General features: G+C 48.5%; 1 protein-coding gene across 1 annotated transcript; it reads right to left on the reverse strand.

Moving 5' to 3' along the window:
- Window positions 1-222: 222 nt before the first annotated feature.
- On the reverse strand, window positions 223-16,350 carry HSD17B7 (hydroxysteroid 17-beta dehydrogenase 7). Its single transcript, XM_084636396.1, has 9 exons — window positions 16,203-16,350; window positions 15,230-15,433; window positions 13,447-13,539; window positions 11,181-11,295; window positions 10,402-10,596; window positions 9,260-9,364; window positions 6,882-6,938; window positions 6,108-6,206; window positions 223-2,703 (listed from the first exon to the last, which is right to left on the reverse strand). Exons 1-9 carry the CDS (start codon window positions 16,235-16,237, stop codon window positions 2,602-2,604), a joined length of 1,005 nt encoding a protein of 334 aa, XP_084492522.1. The 5' UTR covers window positions 16,238-16,350; the 3' UTR covers window positions 223-2,601.
- Window positions 16,351-16,708: the final 358 nt, after the last annotated feature.

Raw genomic sequence — 16,708 nt, forward strand, 5'->3', positions numbered from 1 at the left:
TGTCACAGGGTCCAGGAGTGAGTTCTTCCTTCTGCAGCAGGTTGGTTTTCCCCAATCACCCTGAGTCAGGCCATCTTGTAGAATATGGTAGTTGTTCCATTGCTTGGATAACTAGACCTATTCCATCTCAGTGGCTTACAATCAGTGACCTTGTGATTGTGTTTCAGAGTAACAGCCGTGTTAGTCTGTATTCGCAAAAAGAAAAGGAGTACTTGTGGCACCTTAGAGACTAACCAATTTATTTGAGCATAAGCTTTCGTGAGCTACAGCTCACTTCAGTGAGGAAAGCATTGAGCTGTCTGCTCCCCTCTGCCAGGTGAGCAGTAACTCAGAAGTTCAGAACATAAATCACACTCTAGGACATACAGCATTTGCTCACCACACATTCATCACACTGATTTTGTAAATCTTGCACCATGGCTGTGGGGGATACCAAAATCAGGGTCTTTGCTACCCTCACCACACCGGAAAGTCTCAGGTAGAATTGTTCTGGGTAGCAGTAAGCTAGCTTGATTCAGGCTGACTGTGCTTGGTGCTCACGCCTTTCTGCTGGGAAAAAGTTTTGTGTTACTGTTCAGAGAAACACATGCTAGGTCATCTTGGGTTGAGCTTTGACCAGTGTTGGTGTCTGGGGAAGTAGAATGTTGAAAATACTTTACTTCACAGCTAGTATCTTTACTGGCTGGTGAAGCCTGATGGAAAAGGTCTGGGTACATGGTAGGTGGTGACTGCAAACACTGCCCTAGTGCAGGCTGCTGACTTCGAAAGGAGAACCTGCTGCCATTTCTCAAAAAAACCTAGTGAACATGGACCATCCAGCCACAAAGCAGCCCGAGTCTAATCCTCCATTTTTTGTGAAAAATTTAGAAGGCTGTGGTGGGAGGAGTCCGAGTATCTAACTGCCTCTGCTCACCTGGACCCTTGGCACTCTAGGGCCATGGAGATGTCCCTGGTTCCTGTGGTAATAGCGAGATCTGCTTCTTATTTAATGCTCCATTAAGAGATCAGAGTGCTTTATAAAGGATGTTGGTAGCATCATCCCTATTTGCAGAGGGTATGATGCAGGCCAGTGACAGAGCCAGCAATGAACCCAGATCTCCTAAGGCTGTCCAGTGCACTGTCCATTAAGCCACATCGGGGGATGAAAAGCTGCTGACGCCATTTATCAGAAAGGTCAAAGGCACCTTACCAAACAACCAAGGAGACTGCTCTTCAATGGCTTGGTTATTACTCAGAGGCCCTAAAACAAATCTGGGCCATTGCTCTTTTGTTCTGATGTTCATGTAGGATGCTATCTTGTCCAGGTTCTCATTCACTGGCTGGGAGAAGGGTCACAAATGCAGAATGGACTATGGTTCTCTCAGTCTGTGTTTCCCAATCAGGATTACTTTGCATTCAACAACTTCATCTGCCATTTTGGCACCCAGATTTGTAAAATCCCTTTAAGTCTTCACACTCAGCTTTGGACTTCACTATCTGGAGTTATTTTAGGTCAGCAGCAAAAGTTTACCAACTCATTATTCACCCCCTTTCCCAGATAATTTATGACTCCTATTGATTTCTTTCCTACCCTTCATTTCCCATCTTCTCACCAGTTACTGACCCATGAGAAGGCCTTCCCTCTTATCACATGTCTGCTTAAGAACCTTTAATGAGGGACCTTGTCAAAGGCTTTCCAAAAGTCCCCATATAGTATATCAACTGGATCACCCTTGTTGATGCTCTCACAGGATTCTAACAGTTTACCAACAGGTACCAAAAGTGCCTTCCCAAAGGCTGAAGCAGTTATGTCTGAGGTCTGCACCAACTCTGTGCCTCAATACAAGATGCTACAACCCAAGGGTGAAAGCAGTACTGCTCCTTTCTTTGTGTAAAGAGCACTTTGTACTTTAGGCAGAAGCAGAGCATGGTCACCTCTCTCCATCAAGCTGCAGCCTATCACATTAAGTGATAGTGTGGATCCTGCTGGTGAGCACTAAAAATTCCATCAGGCACTTTGATCTACTCATGCTTGAAAGAGAAAAGCACACACATGGCTTCTAGCGAGCAGCATGGCCATAGTGTGCTGCAAGCTGGGGTGTCAATCTGCAGTACTCTAGCATGCACACTAAGTGTCCATGTAGACATGTTGATCAGTTTTTGAAGAGTCTGACCTTAACAGGCATATGTGGCTATCCAGGAAGCCTGGCAACTGAGGAGCCTTCTGTGCAAGACCAGCCCTTCCACCTATTTTCACCTTGTGCTCACACTGAGCTCTCAACCCATTCATACTTTTTCTCAGTAGTTCTTGGAACCTGCAGTTTATTGTGAAGACCATGACGTACAGAAATGGAGGCCTGGTTTAGGCAAGTTACTAGAAAGTGTTAGTGGAGAGAGCAATCTCGTACTGGACTCCAAGAGACTAAATAACTATTCAATCCCTCTCATATCTCCCATTCTAGGAAATCACTCCTTCCCAGACTGAGCGAAGGATGAGAGGTGCTACAAAGCCACAGGTCTCCAAGAAGGCCTCTGCTGCAAACACATAATACCCACTTAGAAGGAACTCCAATGTCACTAGTGCCAGAAAGATTTGTCCTTGGAGGCCTTGTCTGGATCTTGTTACTTAGAGCTAAAGGGAGCATTCAATCTTGTTAGGACATGCTTCTCCAGTTCCAACAGCTTTTGATAAAATATTTCAGTAGTTTCTTCTTCCACATCCATCTGCAAGAAAACCAGAGCAGTAATATTAGACCAAGGGGGCTGCAGTGAGGACCGACAAAGAACCTCTGGATGTTGCCAGAGATAGGCAAAGCCAAGGACAGGCTCAGTCTCCTCCTGAAAGGTACCCACTCAGCCACTTATGGCATGTGCCCAGGGAGCTGGAGGTTAGGATTGTAGCCCCAAATGACAGAGGGCTAGCATTTCCCACAGATGAGCAACAGCCCCAAATAAAAGAAAGCTGCTTCATGTGGGATAGGATGTGGAATCACTGCCTTTGAGGAGAAGGAACGCTCCCCCAGCATTAGCACAAGCTGCCAAGGACACAAGTGTAAACTGTAGCCTCTGCAGTGAGGAAACAGCAGCACAAGCCAGGAGGAACTTGCATGGTGTACACTACTGAAGCCCCTGCCTTGAGGCTCCTTCTCAAGACTGCCAGCATTAATCACAGCTGGGGGTGAAATCTAGGCCTTTCAGCTAGAGTCATCACAGCCTAACATCTTTTACTTCATTCTGACTCTGCAGAGGGAATTCTCCCTTGCTTTAGTGTAATTGGCTGCAGGTTCTGGCTCTGCTGTGACTGCAGCCCTTCAGCTGCCAAGCACCCCATGCCTGCCGATTGCACTCCCTCTCCATTTCAGCCCTGCCTGGCCTCCTGCACTCAACTCCAGTTGCCCACCCAGAATTAGAACAAGTGTATAATTAAAATCAGATAGAACAAAGTAAATACTCATAAGCACAGTCACTTAGCTGGGGTATAACAGCCCTTCCCCTCACCACCAGTTTGCTTTGTAAGCTCTCTGGTGCAGAGACTGTCATAACTATACCATTTCTAGCACACTGTTATGACCGCAATAGTTGTATTATCTTGTGTGCTTGCTACAAAGTCAGAGTAAAACTGTACAGTCAGCACAGAGCCTGCATTTTGAGGACCACTGGAACAGAAGGGGGCTTGTCAGAGCTTTCCAAGGATAAGGCTACAAAAGGAAGAATACTCCCCCACCTCACTGAACTACACATGTCCTGGTGGGCAGCAGTGGGAGGAGATCCTTTCTCCACCTTGCAGCAGCAGAAATCTTGTACGTCTGCTCATACCTCTCATTGGCTCTGAAGGGAATGGGAAGGGCTGGGTCTCAGGCTGGTTTTGTTTGAACTCCTGTGATCCAATTAAGTTCAAGCCAATCCCCCTACTAGTCCATTAGGCTTCTACATCCTCGTTACAAGAAGTTGCATCAAGCCTTGTGTTGGTGATTCTGGTCTTAACACAGAAGGGCTGGGGACACTGTCTTATAATGCCTACTCAGAAGGCCACCTACCTAGGCACTCAGCTGTTAGTCCAGAGGCAGTGCATTCATACAGTGAGATACAGAGACTGGCAGGCTAGGTTAGGCACTGTGCAGTAGAGCATAAATAGCAGTAAGGATGGAAGAATCAGGTCCTTAGGTAAGTGTTTTGAGCCAATACATAACAGTCCAGCTCTTACAATTTGTACTCATGGGGGAATTCTGCACCTGTGCAGAATGTAATGTCCTCCCGCAGATTTCTTTGCTTCTCTGCAGAAAAGGAACTTTCTGACAGGGAAGCTGAGAGAGTGGTTATGCACCATTTCCCAGCAGCGTGGCCACATTGTTTAGGGCACCCAGACCAGCCAGCAGAGAGGTAAATCACTGCAGTGGTGGGGGAGGAGGGGAGTTCTGGAGATATGCCAGCTGGTGGCTCCTAAAAACGTGTTGGGCTCGTGTCAGGGTTCCCTCCCCACTCTGAACTCTGGGGTACAGATGTGAGGACCTGCATGAAAGACCCCTAAGCTTATTTTTATCAGCTTAGGTTAAAAACTTCCCCAAGGCACAAATTCTTTCCTTGTCCTTGGACAATATTGCTACCACCACCACCACCACGTGATTTAGACAAAAATTCAGGAAAAGGACCACTTGGAGTCCCTATTTCCCCAAAATATCACCCCCCCAAGCCCTTTCACCCCTTTCCTGGGGAGGCTTGAGAATATACCAGCCAATTGCCTTTAATACAAGCACAGACAAGAGCCTTTATCTTTAAGGCACTAAAATCAAAATCAGATTCTTAAAAAGAAGAACTTAAGAAAAAAAGTAAAAGAAGCACCTCTGTAAAAATCAGGGTGGAAGGTGTTTTTACAGGTGATGAAAATATTTAAAAACACAGAGAACTCTCCTCTAGGCTCAGCTTCAAAGTTACAAAAACAAAACAACAAACACACAAACCACCACCCAGGAACAAAACTCACTTTGCATAGGGAAAATTCACACATTCCCTTGCCTTACTTACAATTTTTGTAATCTTAGATGCTCATTTCTGGTAGGTTTTTAGGAGATTTTTCTCTCCTGTCTGGTCCCTCTCCCCATCCAGAGAGAGAACAAAGAGCACAAACAAACCCTCCTCACCCCCCAGATTTGAAAGTATCTTCTTTTCTCATTGGCCCTTTTGGTCAGGTGCCAAGTAGGTTATTTGAGCTTCTTATCCCTTATAGGTAAAAATTCAGTACAGCTACCCACGAGGGATTTTATGCTACCCTTAGCTGTAGGTTTATGATAGCTTTCCTGCTACTCCCAACTAGGCTGGGGGATTACAGGACTTCTTCCCCTGCAGGAGTGGCTGTGGCCAGGGCAAGGTCAGATCCACTCCCAGAAATCTCCCACAGCTGCAGGAAGCTCTTCTCCCTCCCCCCGGCCCAACCCCCTGCATTTGGGCCCAGACCCAGACACACACACACCTGGCCTCACTCCCTGCATCTGGAGTCCCTGCCCAGCCCCACCACCACCCCTAAATCCAAACCCCCACCCCTGTACCCAGACCACCCCTGCTGAGCCCCCCCTTGAACCCCAGTAAGCCCCATACCCACTGCACCTGGACCTCTCCGACTAGCCCACCCCCGAACGCTGCTCCACCCAGCTCCTCGACTCCCCACCCCAAGCTCAGACCCCTCCCCTGCTGAGCCCATTGCTTCTGCACCCGGAATGAGCCCCTCCCTGTGCATCCAGATCCCCCACACTGAGCTGCCCGCACCCAGACTGTCCCACACAGAACCCTCACCCCACACCTGAATCCTGCCAGGCTGAACCTGCCTGCCCACATGCCTGACAGAGGGCAGGCCCCCCAGGATGTTTCTGGGGCAGTCCTGGCCCTTGTGCTGTGTCGGTCAGGTGTAACCTCATCACCAAATCTGTGCCCTGGGGGGGATGGAGCTACAGGGTGATCTCACTCCGCACAGCCAGAGACCTGTGTCCCCCCTGCCATGCTGGAGCCTTCTCATCTATTTGACCAATAAAGTTTGCAGAAATTTTAAACTAAACTATTGTGCACAGGATTTTTGTTTTCTTGGTGCAGAATTGCCTCAAGAGTAAATTGGACTTCAGAGTCATTGCTATATTTACCTTTTGGGACTCCACATAGTTCTTCCCCATTGGTGAAGTACAGCTGTGATATTTCATTAGTGCATCCAGTGACTCTGGCTTTTGTTTGAAGAGCCATACCTTTAAAGACAATAGCATAGTTGTGTGGGCAGGCAGTCCAGCTTGTTTGGACAGCCATGCAGTTTAGAACAAAACAGCTTGACAACATGAAGAGGGAAGAGGATGCCAAACTGCCCAGTTTCCTCAATGAGATATTCCACTTAAGCTCCAGAGAGGCAGCTGGCTGCTGTGCTCCCTGTGGTACTGGGAACACCACAGTCCATGCTCCTAATAGACAGTAGTTACACTTACCATGTCTTTAGCGAGATATGCCACGGTTCAACACAAGCCATTTGTGGTTTCTGCTTGAGGTAGGAGTTACTGGGTTCAGTTCGATGACTTGTGTTACAACCATTTGCTCTGACCTGTAAGGCCAGAAGGGATACAGGTCCTGGCTTGGGTAAGGGCAGAAGGGACCATCACTGTGAGATCTAGAGACCACAGGGTCTCTCTGAATAGGTGAGGAAGAAGAGGGTGAAAAAACATTTGTTTGAAGAACCTCAAATACCAGCTCAGTGTCTTAGCACTTACTGTGGAAAGTGATTCAGATGTACAGGGCAAGAGGAGAGAAACACTGCTTTGTATATATTCATCTGGCAGAGGACGCATTCACAGCCAGTACCAGACACCTGGGGGCTAGGAGGAGTTGCACACTGCAGACAAGTAGTGATTTGAGGTGCAAGCCATGTTACATACCTGAGCTTCTGCTCCATTGTATGGAGTTAGTGTGTAAGACTTGGTGAAAAAGCGGATCTGAAAGAGAAGAAGAAACGAGACATAAAACTTACTAACACCTATGCCTTGGAGCAAGGAATCAAGACTGAGCTCCCTGGAGGTCAGCAGTCGTGTTAAGGCACAAGGTCCTCTGCTGCTTGTGGCCTAGCCAACAGCTCCCCCACCCCTTGAGTAAGGGCCACCTGCCTCTAGCTAGATGACCAGGTGACTCCCTTCAGCCCAGGGCCACTGCAAATTTACTACAACCATCCAGACGGCCAACAAGTCTCTCCATGCTGCTGGGGGCAGGTGGGCGGCAGGCATGCAGGGGACCAGCTAAGCCCCCGCCCCCCCCCCCCCCGATATACCTTTCTTCCAGCCACCTCCTTTCTGAGCTGGCTCCCAAGCTGTGGGTGGAGTACAATTTATGACACCTTGTCATCCAATGAAAAGTGATTCAGTGAGTGAAAAGTGATTGACAGAACAAGAAGCAATGGTCTCAAGTTGCAATGGGGGAGGCTTAGGTTGGATATTAGGAAAACCTTTTTCACTAGGAGGGAGGCGAGGCACTGGAATGTGTTACCTAGGGAGGTGGTGGAATCTCCTTCCTTAGAGGTTTTTAAGGCCCGGCTTGACAAAGCCCTGGCTGGGATGATTTTGTTGGGGATTGGTCCTGCTTTGAGCAGGGGGTTGGACTAGATGTCCTCCTGTGGTCCCTTCCAACCCTGATATTCTACGATTCTAGGAGGTGGCAGCCAGCAGAGAGAGCAGACTTATTTGGGGCTGGCACAGGCAGGTCCCAACAGCAAGCAGGTAGTAGTTTGTGGCAGCAGTGCTAAGGCCAAATACAGGCAGCTGCTCGTAAGACAGATGGAAAGGTGCCTGGCTGATGGACATAGGAAGTCTGGCTGTCTGTAGATAGTGTGTGGAATATTAGCAAGGCTGGAAAACTGAGGGCTGCAGACGAAGAGAACAGGCACAGGATGAGATAGTAAAGGAAAGGTGTAGGGGTGGGGAGAGTAAAGGGAGGTGAAAGAAAGTGAAGCATGTTGAAGAGGCCACTTTCCACCAGAGGTGCCAGGGAGAAACAAAACACACTTAAAAGCTGGTGACTTCACTGCTGAAGTTTGTATTCTCTTAGGAATCATTTTCCATGTGTAGGAACATTAATTGAGTGTGAGCCGTTCAGAGGCATGGATTACCTAGCTCTGTTCCTACTGGAGTGGGAAGTTTACCATATGCCAATGCTTAGTGCTTTGAAAATACCAGCCTAGTTATTAACTATGGTTCAGGTGATCAAGAACAGTCTCAGATTTGGGGTCCATCTGCTTTTAGTTGCCCAGTTTCTGCTTAATTCCCACAGGTGCTGAGCACCAATAATTCTGATGGGGGCTATTGGAGTGGTAAGTGCTCAGTGCCTCTGGGAAATGAGCCTAAGGCATGAGGCTGAGCAACCAGAGATCAAAGGCCATGGTTAAAATCAGCTTCCCCATCTAGGGTCCCCCACTACCATCTCTCAGCAGCAATATTGATCTTGGGCCATAAAAGGTGATTGGTGGTAGAGTCCCAGCTCCAGAAAGTCTCACTCGCTGCAGAGCATGATCCTACTCTTGTGCTTTGGGTTAAATTAACTGAAGGGAAATTCACGGAGGTCCCTGAAACTCAGCCTAAGCCTCCTTTCCAGGCGTGGCTGTATAAAGGTTCCTTTCTCATCTAGCCTATGCCTGTCCCAGATGCTAGCTCTTGATTCCCCAGAGGGCTACCTCTACCTGCCTGCTATCAAGGTGGAACATAATTCACCTACAGTGCCCTAAGAATTTCAACACCTAACAGAGTGAAACAGCAGGAGACCCTTGCCATTCTGTTACAACATGCATGGCAAAGGACCACTGTATCAAGATACAGCTTCTTCTCTGGCTGTTGCAGCACATGGCACACAGCAGTATCCCACCACGAGTCACATAACCATGGGGCACCACATAACTGGTAGCCCTGGCTTTGCACCCATTTACAAATATATGAATGGGGGAAAAAATGGCTGGCTGTTCACCAGCCCTCTCCAAGCCTCTGCAGATAAGGAGCCCCAAGCTATCTAGGCATCTATTTGCCGAAACTCCATCTTCCAAACTGACCCTGCTGGTCCTAAGGGCCGAAGAGTCACTTTGGCAAAAGGCTACTTCCCAACCCAACGTGAAGCAATCTGCTACATTTCCATTCACACTCTGAGCAAAGGACACTGTATAACCGGCTTGGTGATAAGGCAGACAGGGCACTGTGTATACCCCTAGGAGTGAAATGCCCAAGACCATCCCAGCCCAAAGAGTTGGAAATAAACCCACACTTTCAGATGGATTACTCACTATCCACATGATGGGCATAAGCAGCTTCCAGAAGAAAGATGGCAGAATTCCATAAGTCAGGTTAGTCATCACAAGACCTGGACAAACTACACTGGAATACAGCCCCTGCAGAAGCAGGAAGAGAGGATACAAGCCAACACTAAATGCTGCATATCTGCTTGGAAAGAACACACCAGAAAAAGTATTACAAGGTGTCTCACACCTTCCAAAAGGCCTCACAATGCAAAGTCAGCAGATGTCCCTGTGCAGCATTGAGCAGAGATGTGTAGAGAAACATACATTCCTCATCCTCAACATATAGGTAAGCCCTCTCCCACCAAATAGCAGTTAAACAGCAGTAAGGGATGGCAACTCTTTCCAGAAAGAAGGCTGCCACTTATGGACTGGCACAGAACAAGGGAAAGCAGCATTAATTCCAGTCACAGGCCCATGACAGGGAAGGCCCTGCCTCTTGTCCAAGATTCTAGTGTGGGATAGTCAACAGCTCCCATGCCTGTATCTGCTGCGATGCCACAGATTTTACAGGCCATCCAGTCATATCAGATGGCCCTTCTAAAAATACTTGCCCTATCAACTCCTACCTCTGAGCAAAAGGCACATCAGTTGGCAGAAGTTTCCCTTACAGGCAAGTTATTCTATAGTTGTCCCATATGAGTTTCTTGCACCTTCCTCTAAAATGTTTCTTAGCCAGTCTTAGACAGGTTGCTAGACTAGATGGACTGCTTAATTCATGTGACAGATCAGGCCAGTCACCATGTGGATGAGTCCACAGAGTGGAAGGTTTATTAAATATCAATACAATGCAGCCAGCAAAGAGAGATAATGTCTGTCCCAAAGCCAAGGCTACAGCTTCCAAATATTCTGAAGGTAAGAGCTCAATTCTGTGAGGTTTAAAACTGCAACTTCTATACCAAACATTCCCTACCACATCCTACCAATCATACTTACTTGAAACTCACCCTAGCTAAGCTCCTTCACATCCATGAAGCAATCTATTACACAATTGAACACTGCTACGTGGTACTTCTATGCATCAACATACTACTGCCACTGACGAGCATGCCACCTTATCAACATTTCTCAGACCAACATGCTCAAGTGCAACAGCTTTCCGCATCGTACCATAGGGTAAACAGCCTCACCTGCTTGTTAAAGTGCTTGTTCAGAGCCACACTAGCTAGGTCAATGGCATATTTGGAGGAACTGTAAGACTCTTTGCCTTTGCTGTGCTGGTAGTCAGTGAGAGTGAAAGCAGACTTCCTGGCATTGCTGGAAGATGTCCAGATGAGCAGGGAGGGCTTTTCAAGGCAACATAGCAGAGGCTTAAGCTGCCGAATCTAAGGAGATAAGAGAGTGATTATCCATTTCAGCAGTTATCCCAGGATATTTGAAAATAATTCCCACTTCAGTTACGCTAGTCTAGAGGGCAGGGGTTTGGGTTAACTGACCGCAAAAGAAACAAGTAAGCAGAGAATCATGTCACTGGTATACCTCAGACCCAGATCCTGGTTGGTAGCATTTTATAGCCTGTTTGCATTCACTTTGCACAGGAGACAGGCTGCAAAGTAGGGAGAACCAGGCCTTTGTTTCTCTTAGGAGCCAACATGTCTGCTAGCTGTGCAGAGTAACCCTGAAGTGATTCTAACTCTTTCAGTAAGAAATGTTGCCTGCACATTGGGAAATCCCAAACCTGGCTGTCATTCAGCCACTAGGAGATAGCTGACCAGGCCAGGGTATGTACAGGGGATGGTGCGGCCTCCTGCCCTATGCCTGGACCACTGCACATTACTCAGATACACTCCAGACTGGGTCAGTGTACAGGAACATTGGAAGAGAGGTGAACCGACCCATTTAATTCCTGCTCTACCCAAAACTGCACACTGACGCAGAATCGGGGCCTGACTGTCAGTAGCAGTTTTACCAGTATAAAGTGCCCAAAGAGGTTGGTTTCAAACACAGCCTGCAGGCCATCTGCAGTGATGAAGTCTTCTTGAGTTAACAGCCCCTCTGCTGTGCTCAGCATATGGACTGCTTTCCTGGAATACAAGGAGAGGAGAGAGGAAATTTTAGACAGAGCTATAGCTTCTTCAGGTGATAATTTTATTGAACAATTCTTATCATTTTTAGTATTTTGACCAGCTCTACAACAGATTGAAAATTACTTCTGAATTTGGTTCTGCAAGGAGTTTTCCATTCTGAAGGTTCAAAATAGTCTGTTTTTTCAAAATCACTTTTTAAAAAAGGAAAAATTCTGATAATCTTAAATATTTAACAGCATACATTTTGAAAAGCAAAGATCCCAGTGTCAGGGTGTTTTGTTTACTTTGTATTTTTAAAAACAAAAAAATTGTTTAAAAGTCTTTCAACTAAACTTTGAAAGACTTCAGCCAGCTCCAATTTTTACTGAGATTTGATTTTAGAGATTTGTTATTACAACAGAAAACAGTTTTTTTTTAAAACAAAACACAAAACTGATTTCCAGTTTGCTGCTCACAAACTAAATGGGAGCCTGTAACATGGGCTGTAACTCAGAGGAAAAGCAGTCTAGAGGTTAAAGCAAATAAGAGTTAGGAGTTCCTGGCTCTGTCAGTCACTGAATTTTCACTCACTTAACTTCCATGACTCAGCTTTCCTATATATGGAGGTGAGGGGGATGACCTATTTCCCTACTTCAGAGGGATACAACAAACCATAATTCATTGCTATTTGAGAAGAACTTGATGCCCCTGCAATGTTGTTGCTGATCTCCGGCTCTCTCCCAGCCTCCTGTGCACACCTACGGGCTGCATGGTGACCCATTTTTCTCTATTAATATTTTTGCCTCCCCACCCACAGCCCCCTTCATGCCCAGTAGGCCATTAACACATCTGACTTGTCTGGTGGAATTAATTCCTCATTCCAGCTATCAAATCCATAGTCTCCACCTACAGCACCAGTTTTATCTCCACACTTTTATGCTGTTACAAGACCTGTGCATACACCAGCCTACATTAAGGGTATGATTTTTTTTTTACTGAGATGGTTGTACTGGTAAAAAAAATGCCTTATACCAGTATAGCTTACTTCCCCTTCCCATACAAGGATCAACTGTACCAGTATAAGCACTTGTATACCAGTGACCGATGGTGTGATGTGAGCTGTACCCCTCCAGCCATACCAGTAGAGTTAAAGTTTTCCATGTTTGGACAAGGCCTAGATCCATTTGCTCATTTCTCAAACTATTCAAACCATCCCCAGCCTTGGCTCACATCCCACATCCAGTTTCTCTTCTCCTGTTCCCAAGCTGTTAAACACAGATGTTAAGTTCCTATCAGAGGCAGAGACCCGATACTACCTTATGTCCACTGAATGCATCTGATGAAGTGAGCTGTAGCTCACGAAAGCTTATGCTCAAATAAATTGGTTAGTCTCTAAGGTGCCACAAGTACTCCTTCTCTTTTTGTGAATACAGACTAACACAGCTGCTACTCTGATACCTTAACTATGGCATTCCCAGCATGCCTCCACAGCAGTCTCAGCTCTTCATTTTCATCTGCCAAGCAAGATCATGCTGGTCTCTTTAAACAGAGAAGTTGCTCACCATCACCTCACTCCCCTCCTTCACGAGAGGCCCAAACCTCAGAAGCCCCTTACTTCTGCCTGCTATACCTTTAATACCATTCTCTACCTCAATACATGTTTCTCCCTCCTTCTCAGTCTTCCCACACCTTCCCCACTGTCTTAAACATACTGTTTCCCCTATTCTTTCAAGTACCTTCTCTAGACCAGGGGTTCTCATAACAAGCTTTTTGGTGACCATGTAATAACCTCACAACTCCCTGCGGGATCATGACCCCCAGTTTGAGAACCCCTGTTATAATCCATTGAATCCAGTTTGGTAAGCCTTTCTGCTTTACCTGGACTGCAAACTCTTCTGAGCAGAAGGCTTTTGTAGACTACCATGCACATTTATGACTTCCTAAGTAATGACTATAACAGAAAGAAGATCTGTTCACCTTTTAGCTAAACCACCCACTCATTCAGTGTTTCGTTAACCATCCCTCACATTATCAGCCATCCAAAATCTCAGTGAATCACTGGAACATTCATTCATGCCATCACCCATTTTGTATCTCCCCTCACTCATCCAAGGACAAAACCAGGAAGAGAAAAGTATCTGACTGTTACTTAAGGATAGTATTCTGTACCCAGAGAAGAGACCAGAGATCAGTGCTTTGAAGCTAACATGGGTATTTGGCATGGTCCCAGCATTCAGAAAGAGACAGTCCAAGCGCTGGAACCTACACAAAGGAAACAAACAGTATGGTTGGTTATGGCTATTACTAGAGCATCTCATAAAAAATAAAAAACAAAAACAAAAACCACCACAGCTAATGCTAGCCCACAATGGAGACAGAAGCTCAGAGACAAGTCATTTCTTTATTTTGAAGTTCAAAGAATATTAAGCTAATCATGATAATGTCATTTTGCAAAATAAAACTAGACATGATCCAGAGCTGGGATCCAGAATAAGTTTCCCAGATTCTGAGAGTTCTTGATTGAGTCCATTATAGGGATCTGAACTGTAAAATTCACTCTGAATGTAAAAATCCCACAAAATCTGGAGTGTTGCGGGTCAAATCTAGAGTTCTTAAAATATAACTGATGCCCACAAGTAATCCATTTTCCAAACTTCTGTATGCCTCAAATTTCAGTTAGCTATCCAGGATTTTCAAGAGAAAATAAGATTAGGTTAATTCAAAGGAATTTAGGCACCTAACTTCCATAGGCTAATATCTTCTTGGACTGGGATTTTTATAACACAGATATCACCAGAGTAACTCTGCAGTTACTACTTTCCAACTAAAGATCTCAAAGCAGTGTATAAACAAAACTTCACCACCCCTGAAACAAACCCAGAAGTGACCTGACCTGCAGTGGAAGAATCAGATTTCCTATTGTTGCCACCACCAGTTCAGCTCTTTTTGGGAGGTTGGAAGCAATACCAGGAGCCTTAGTACATACAAGGTTCCTGAGGCGGATGCATTTTTGTTGTGTTGTCTAACCCTCTCAGACCAGATCTAGATGGCAGGGTGCTCAACACACCTGTGGCTCTCCTATTCCAGGAGAGCTAGTGGAAGCAACAGTGGGGAGTGTTACGCTCAAATGCAATTGTAAAATCTGTAACTTGTATCATTAAGTTCTGCGACTCTCCTGTTCAAGACAGGACATTGTGGCCAGCAACATTAAGGCAAGTGGCAAACAGATCACTTCCTGTCTGGAGCTATCCAGTGCTCCTGGTTTCAAGGAAACGCTTTAGCAGGTCAGGCTCAGTGGTATACTTTTGGACTGTGGTAGGTGAAAGAGGTCACTGCAGTAGCTGAAGAGGTAAGACTGGTAGTTGGGGGGTGGGGGGAGAGAGGAATACGGGGCACAACAGAAGGGGGGCTTGTAACATTCCTATGCTGTGTACACATTGAATTTCCACATTTTGTGAAGCATGGTGCCCAAACCACTGGCTGCACAAGGACTTTGCAGAGCCTGACAGGAACTTAGTTGGTGTTGGTCCTTGATTTAGTTGGGGGTGGTCCTGCTTTAAGTAGGCGATTGGGGGTGGTCCTGCTTTAAGTAGGCGATTGGACTAGATGACCTCCTGAGGTCTCTGCCAGTCCTAATTTTCTATGATTCTATGACAGCTGCCTGCAACAAATGCAAGCTGGGCAAAGAGTCCCCTCTTTGCCCTACACACACTAGAGGATGGCATTTGACCACCACCAGCTGAGCTAAAGGAGGACACATCTCAGCCCTTTCCCCCTACTCAGAGTGAAAGAACTGACTGTGCTACAGGCTTATTCCCAGGCCTGAGGGCCGGCAAGACACACCTGCTGGATGCAGCGGATTGAACCAGAGAGGTCCCTGTTGCTCACTCTCCTCAGCCAGGGCTAGGGGCACAGCACCCACCCACCTTGAGCCCGGGCAGGCTCCACACACCTGCACTGGATCTCGCTGGCTGCCTGCAGGACAGACTCCAGGCTGCTGACATCCAGGTGCACGAAGGTAACCTGGGCGGCAGGGTGGGCAGCCAGCAGCATGGCCTTGGTGGCAGCAGCCTTCTGCATGCTCCGGCAGGCCAGGCACAGCCGGACCCCAGCATCCTCCTGCAGTAACCGCTTGCATAGGGCGGAGCCGATGCCACTGCAACGGTCCAGGGAGACAAGAGCCCAGTCAGCCTGGCACCGCACCACTTAGGCATACGCAGCTGCGGAGGGCACCAGGAAGTTTAGGGCACCAAATCACCCCAAATTTCACGGTGACCTAGGCAGCTGTGTGCTGTATACAAGGCAGCACAAGCCCCCACGACAAGCCCTGGCCCCCGGCCAGCCTCCGAGCAGGCTGTGCCCACTGCAAGGGGCAGGCCCCTCCCTAGGGGGGTGCTGGGCCCCGGACAACTCCCTCCGCCCTGCCCCTTACCGTTCCCCCCCCCCCCGCTCCACCCGGCCCCTTACCGTTCCCCCCCCCCCGCTCCACCCGGCCCCTTACCGTTCCCCCCCCCCCGCTCCACCCGGCCCCTTACCGTTCCCCCCGCCCCCATTCCACCTCCTCCCCCAGCGACCCCACACTCAGTGGCAGCGGCGGGAAGCGGGACAACCTGGCCTCAGCCCGCTCCACTCCGCCAGCTCCCAGCCGGGGCACGGCACTTCCCGCCGCCGGTGAGAGCAGGGTGATCCCTTCCCCCAAGCGACACGGCTGGGGCCAGGGAAGCGGAGCCGGCTGCTCCCAGCCCCCTGCGCCTGTGGAGCCGCCAAAAGTGCTCCCCAACAGCTCCTGCCTCCCAGACCCCGGGGGGTGGCCTAGGGTCCCACACAACCCCCGGTGAGCGGGCTGCATAGGGCACCCCCGAGCGAGCGAGCGAGCCCGCCCCCCGCCAGATGGACGAGGCTGCTTCCGCCTGGCCCCTCCTCACCTGCTGGCGCCGGTGACCAGCACCACGGGCTGCATCCCGCAGCCTCGAGCGGGCACCGTAAACTAGCGAGTGTCTCCGCGCGCCGTTACAGACCGCGCGCACGGCCCAGACCCGGCCACGCTCCCTCGGCGGGCCCCGCCTCGCTCCCGTAGGCCCCGCCCCGCACAGCAGCCTACCAATCGGGACGCTCGCGGGGGCCCTCGCCGTGGCGTGACTGTAGGCTCATGGGCGGGCACGGGCTGAGCGGTGCCCAATCATCGCGGGGCTGCCTGGGCGCTCTGCAAGGGTGGGCTGGGCCGAGTGGAGCCCCGCCGGCAGTGACAGGCAAGGCCGGCTCCGGGCGCCAGAAGGAGGTGCCTGGGGCGGCCAATAGCGAGGGGCGACCACGAGTGTGGCGGAAGCACCCCGCTCTGGGCCCAGGCTAGCGTGAACACGTCTGCCTGCTGTGTTATACCTTGTGTTTGCTTCTGTTCTGTTGCATAGTTTTGCTTTATCCTTTTTGGTGA

This window comes from Lepidochelys olivacea (genome assembly GCF_965140295.1).
Source record: "Lepidochelys olivacea isolate rLepOli2 genome assembly, chromosome: 8".
Taxonomy (NCBI): Eukaryota; Metazoa; Chordata; order Testudines; family Cheloniidae; genus Lepidochelys; species Lepidochelys olivacea.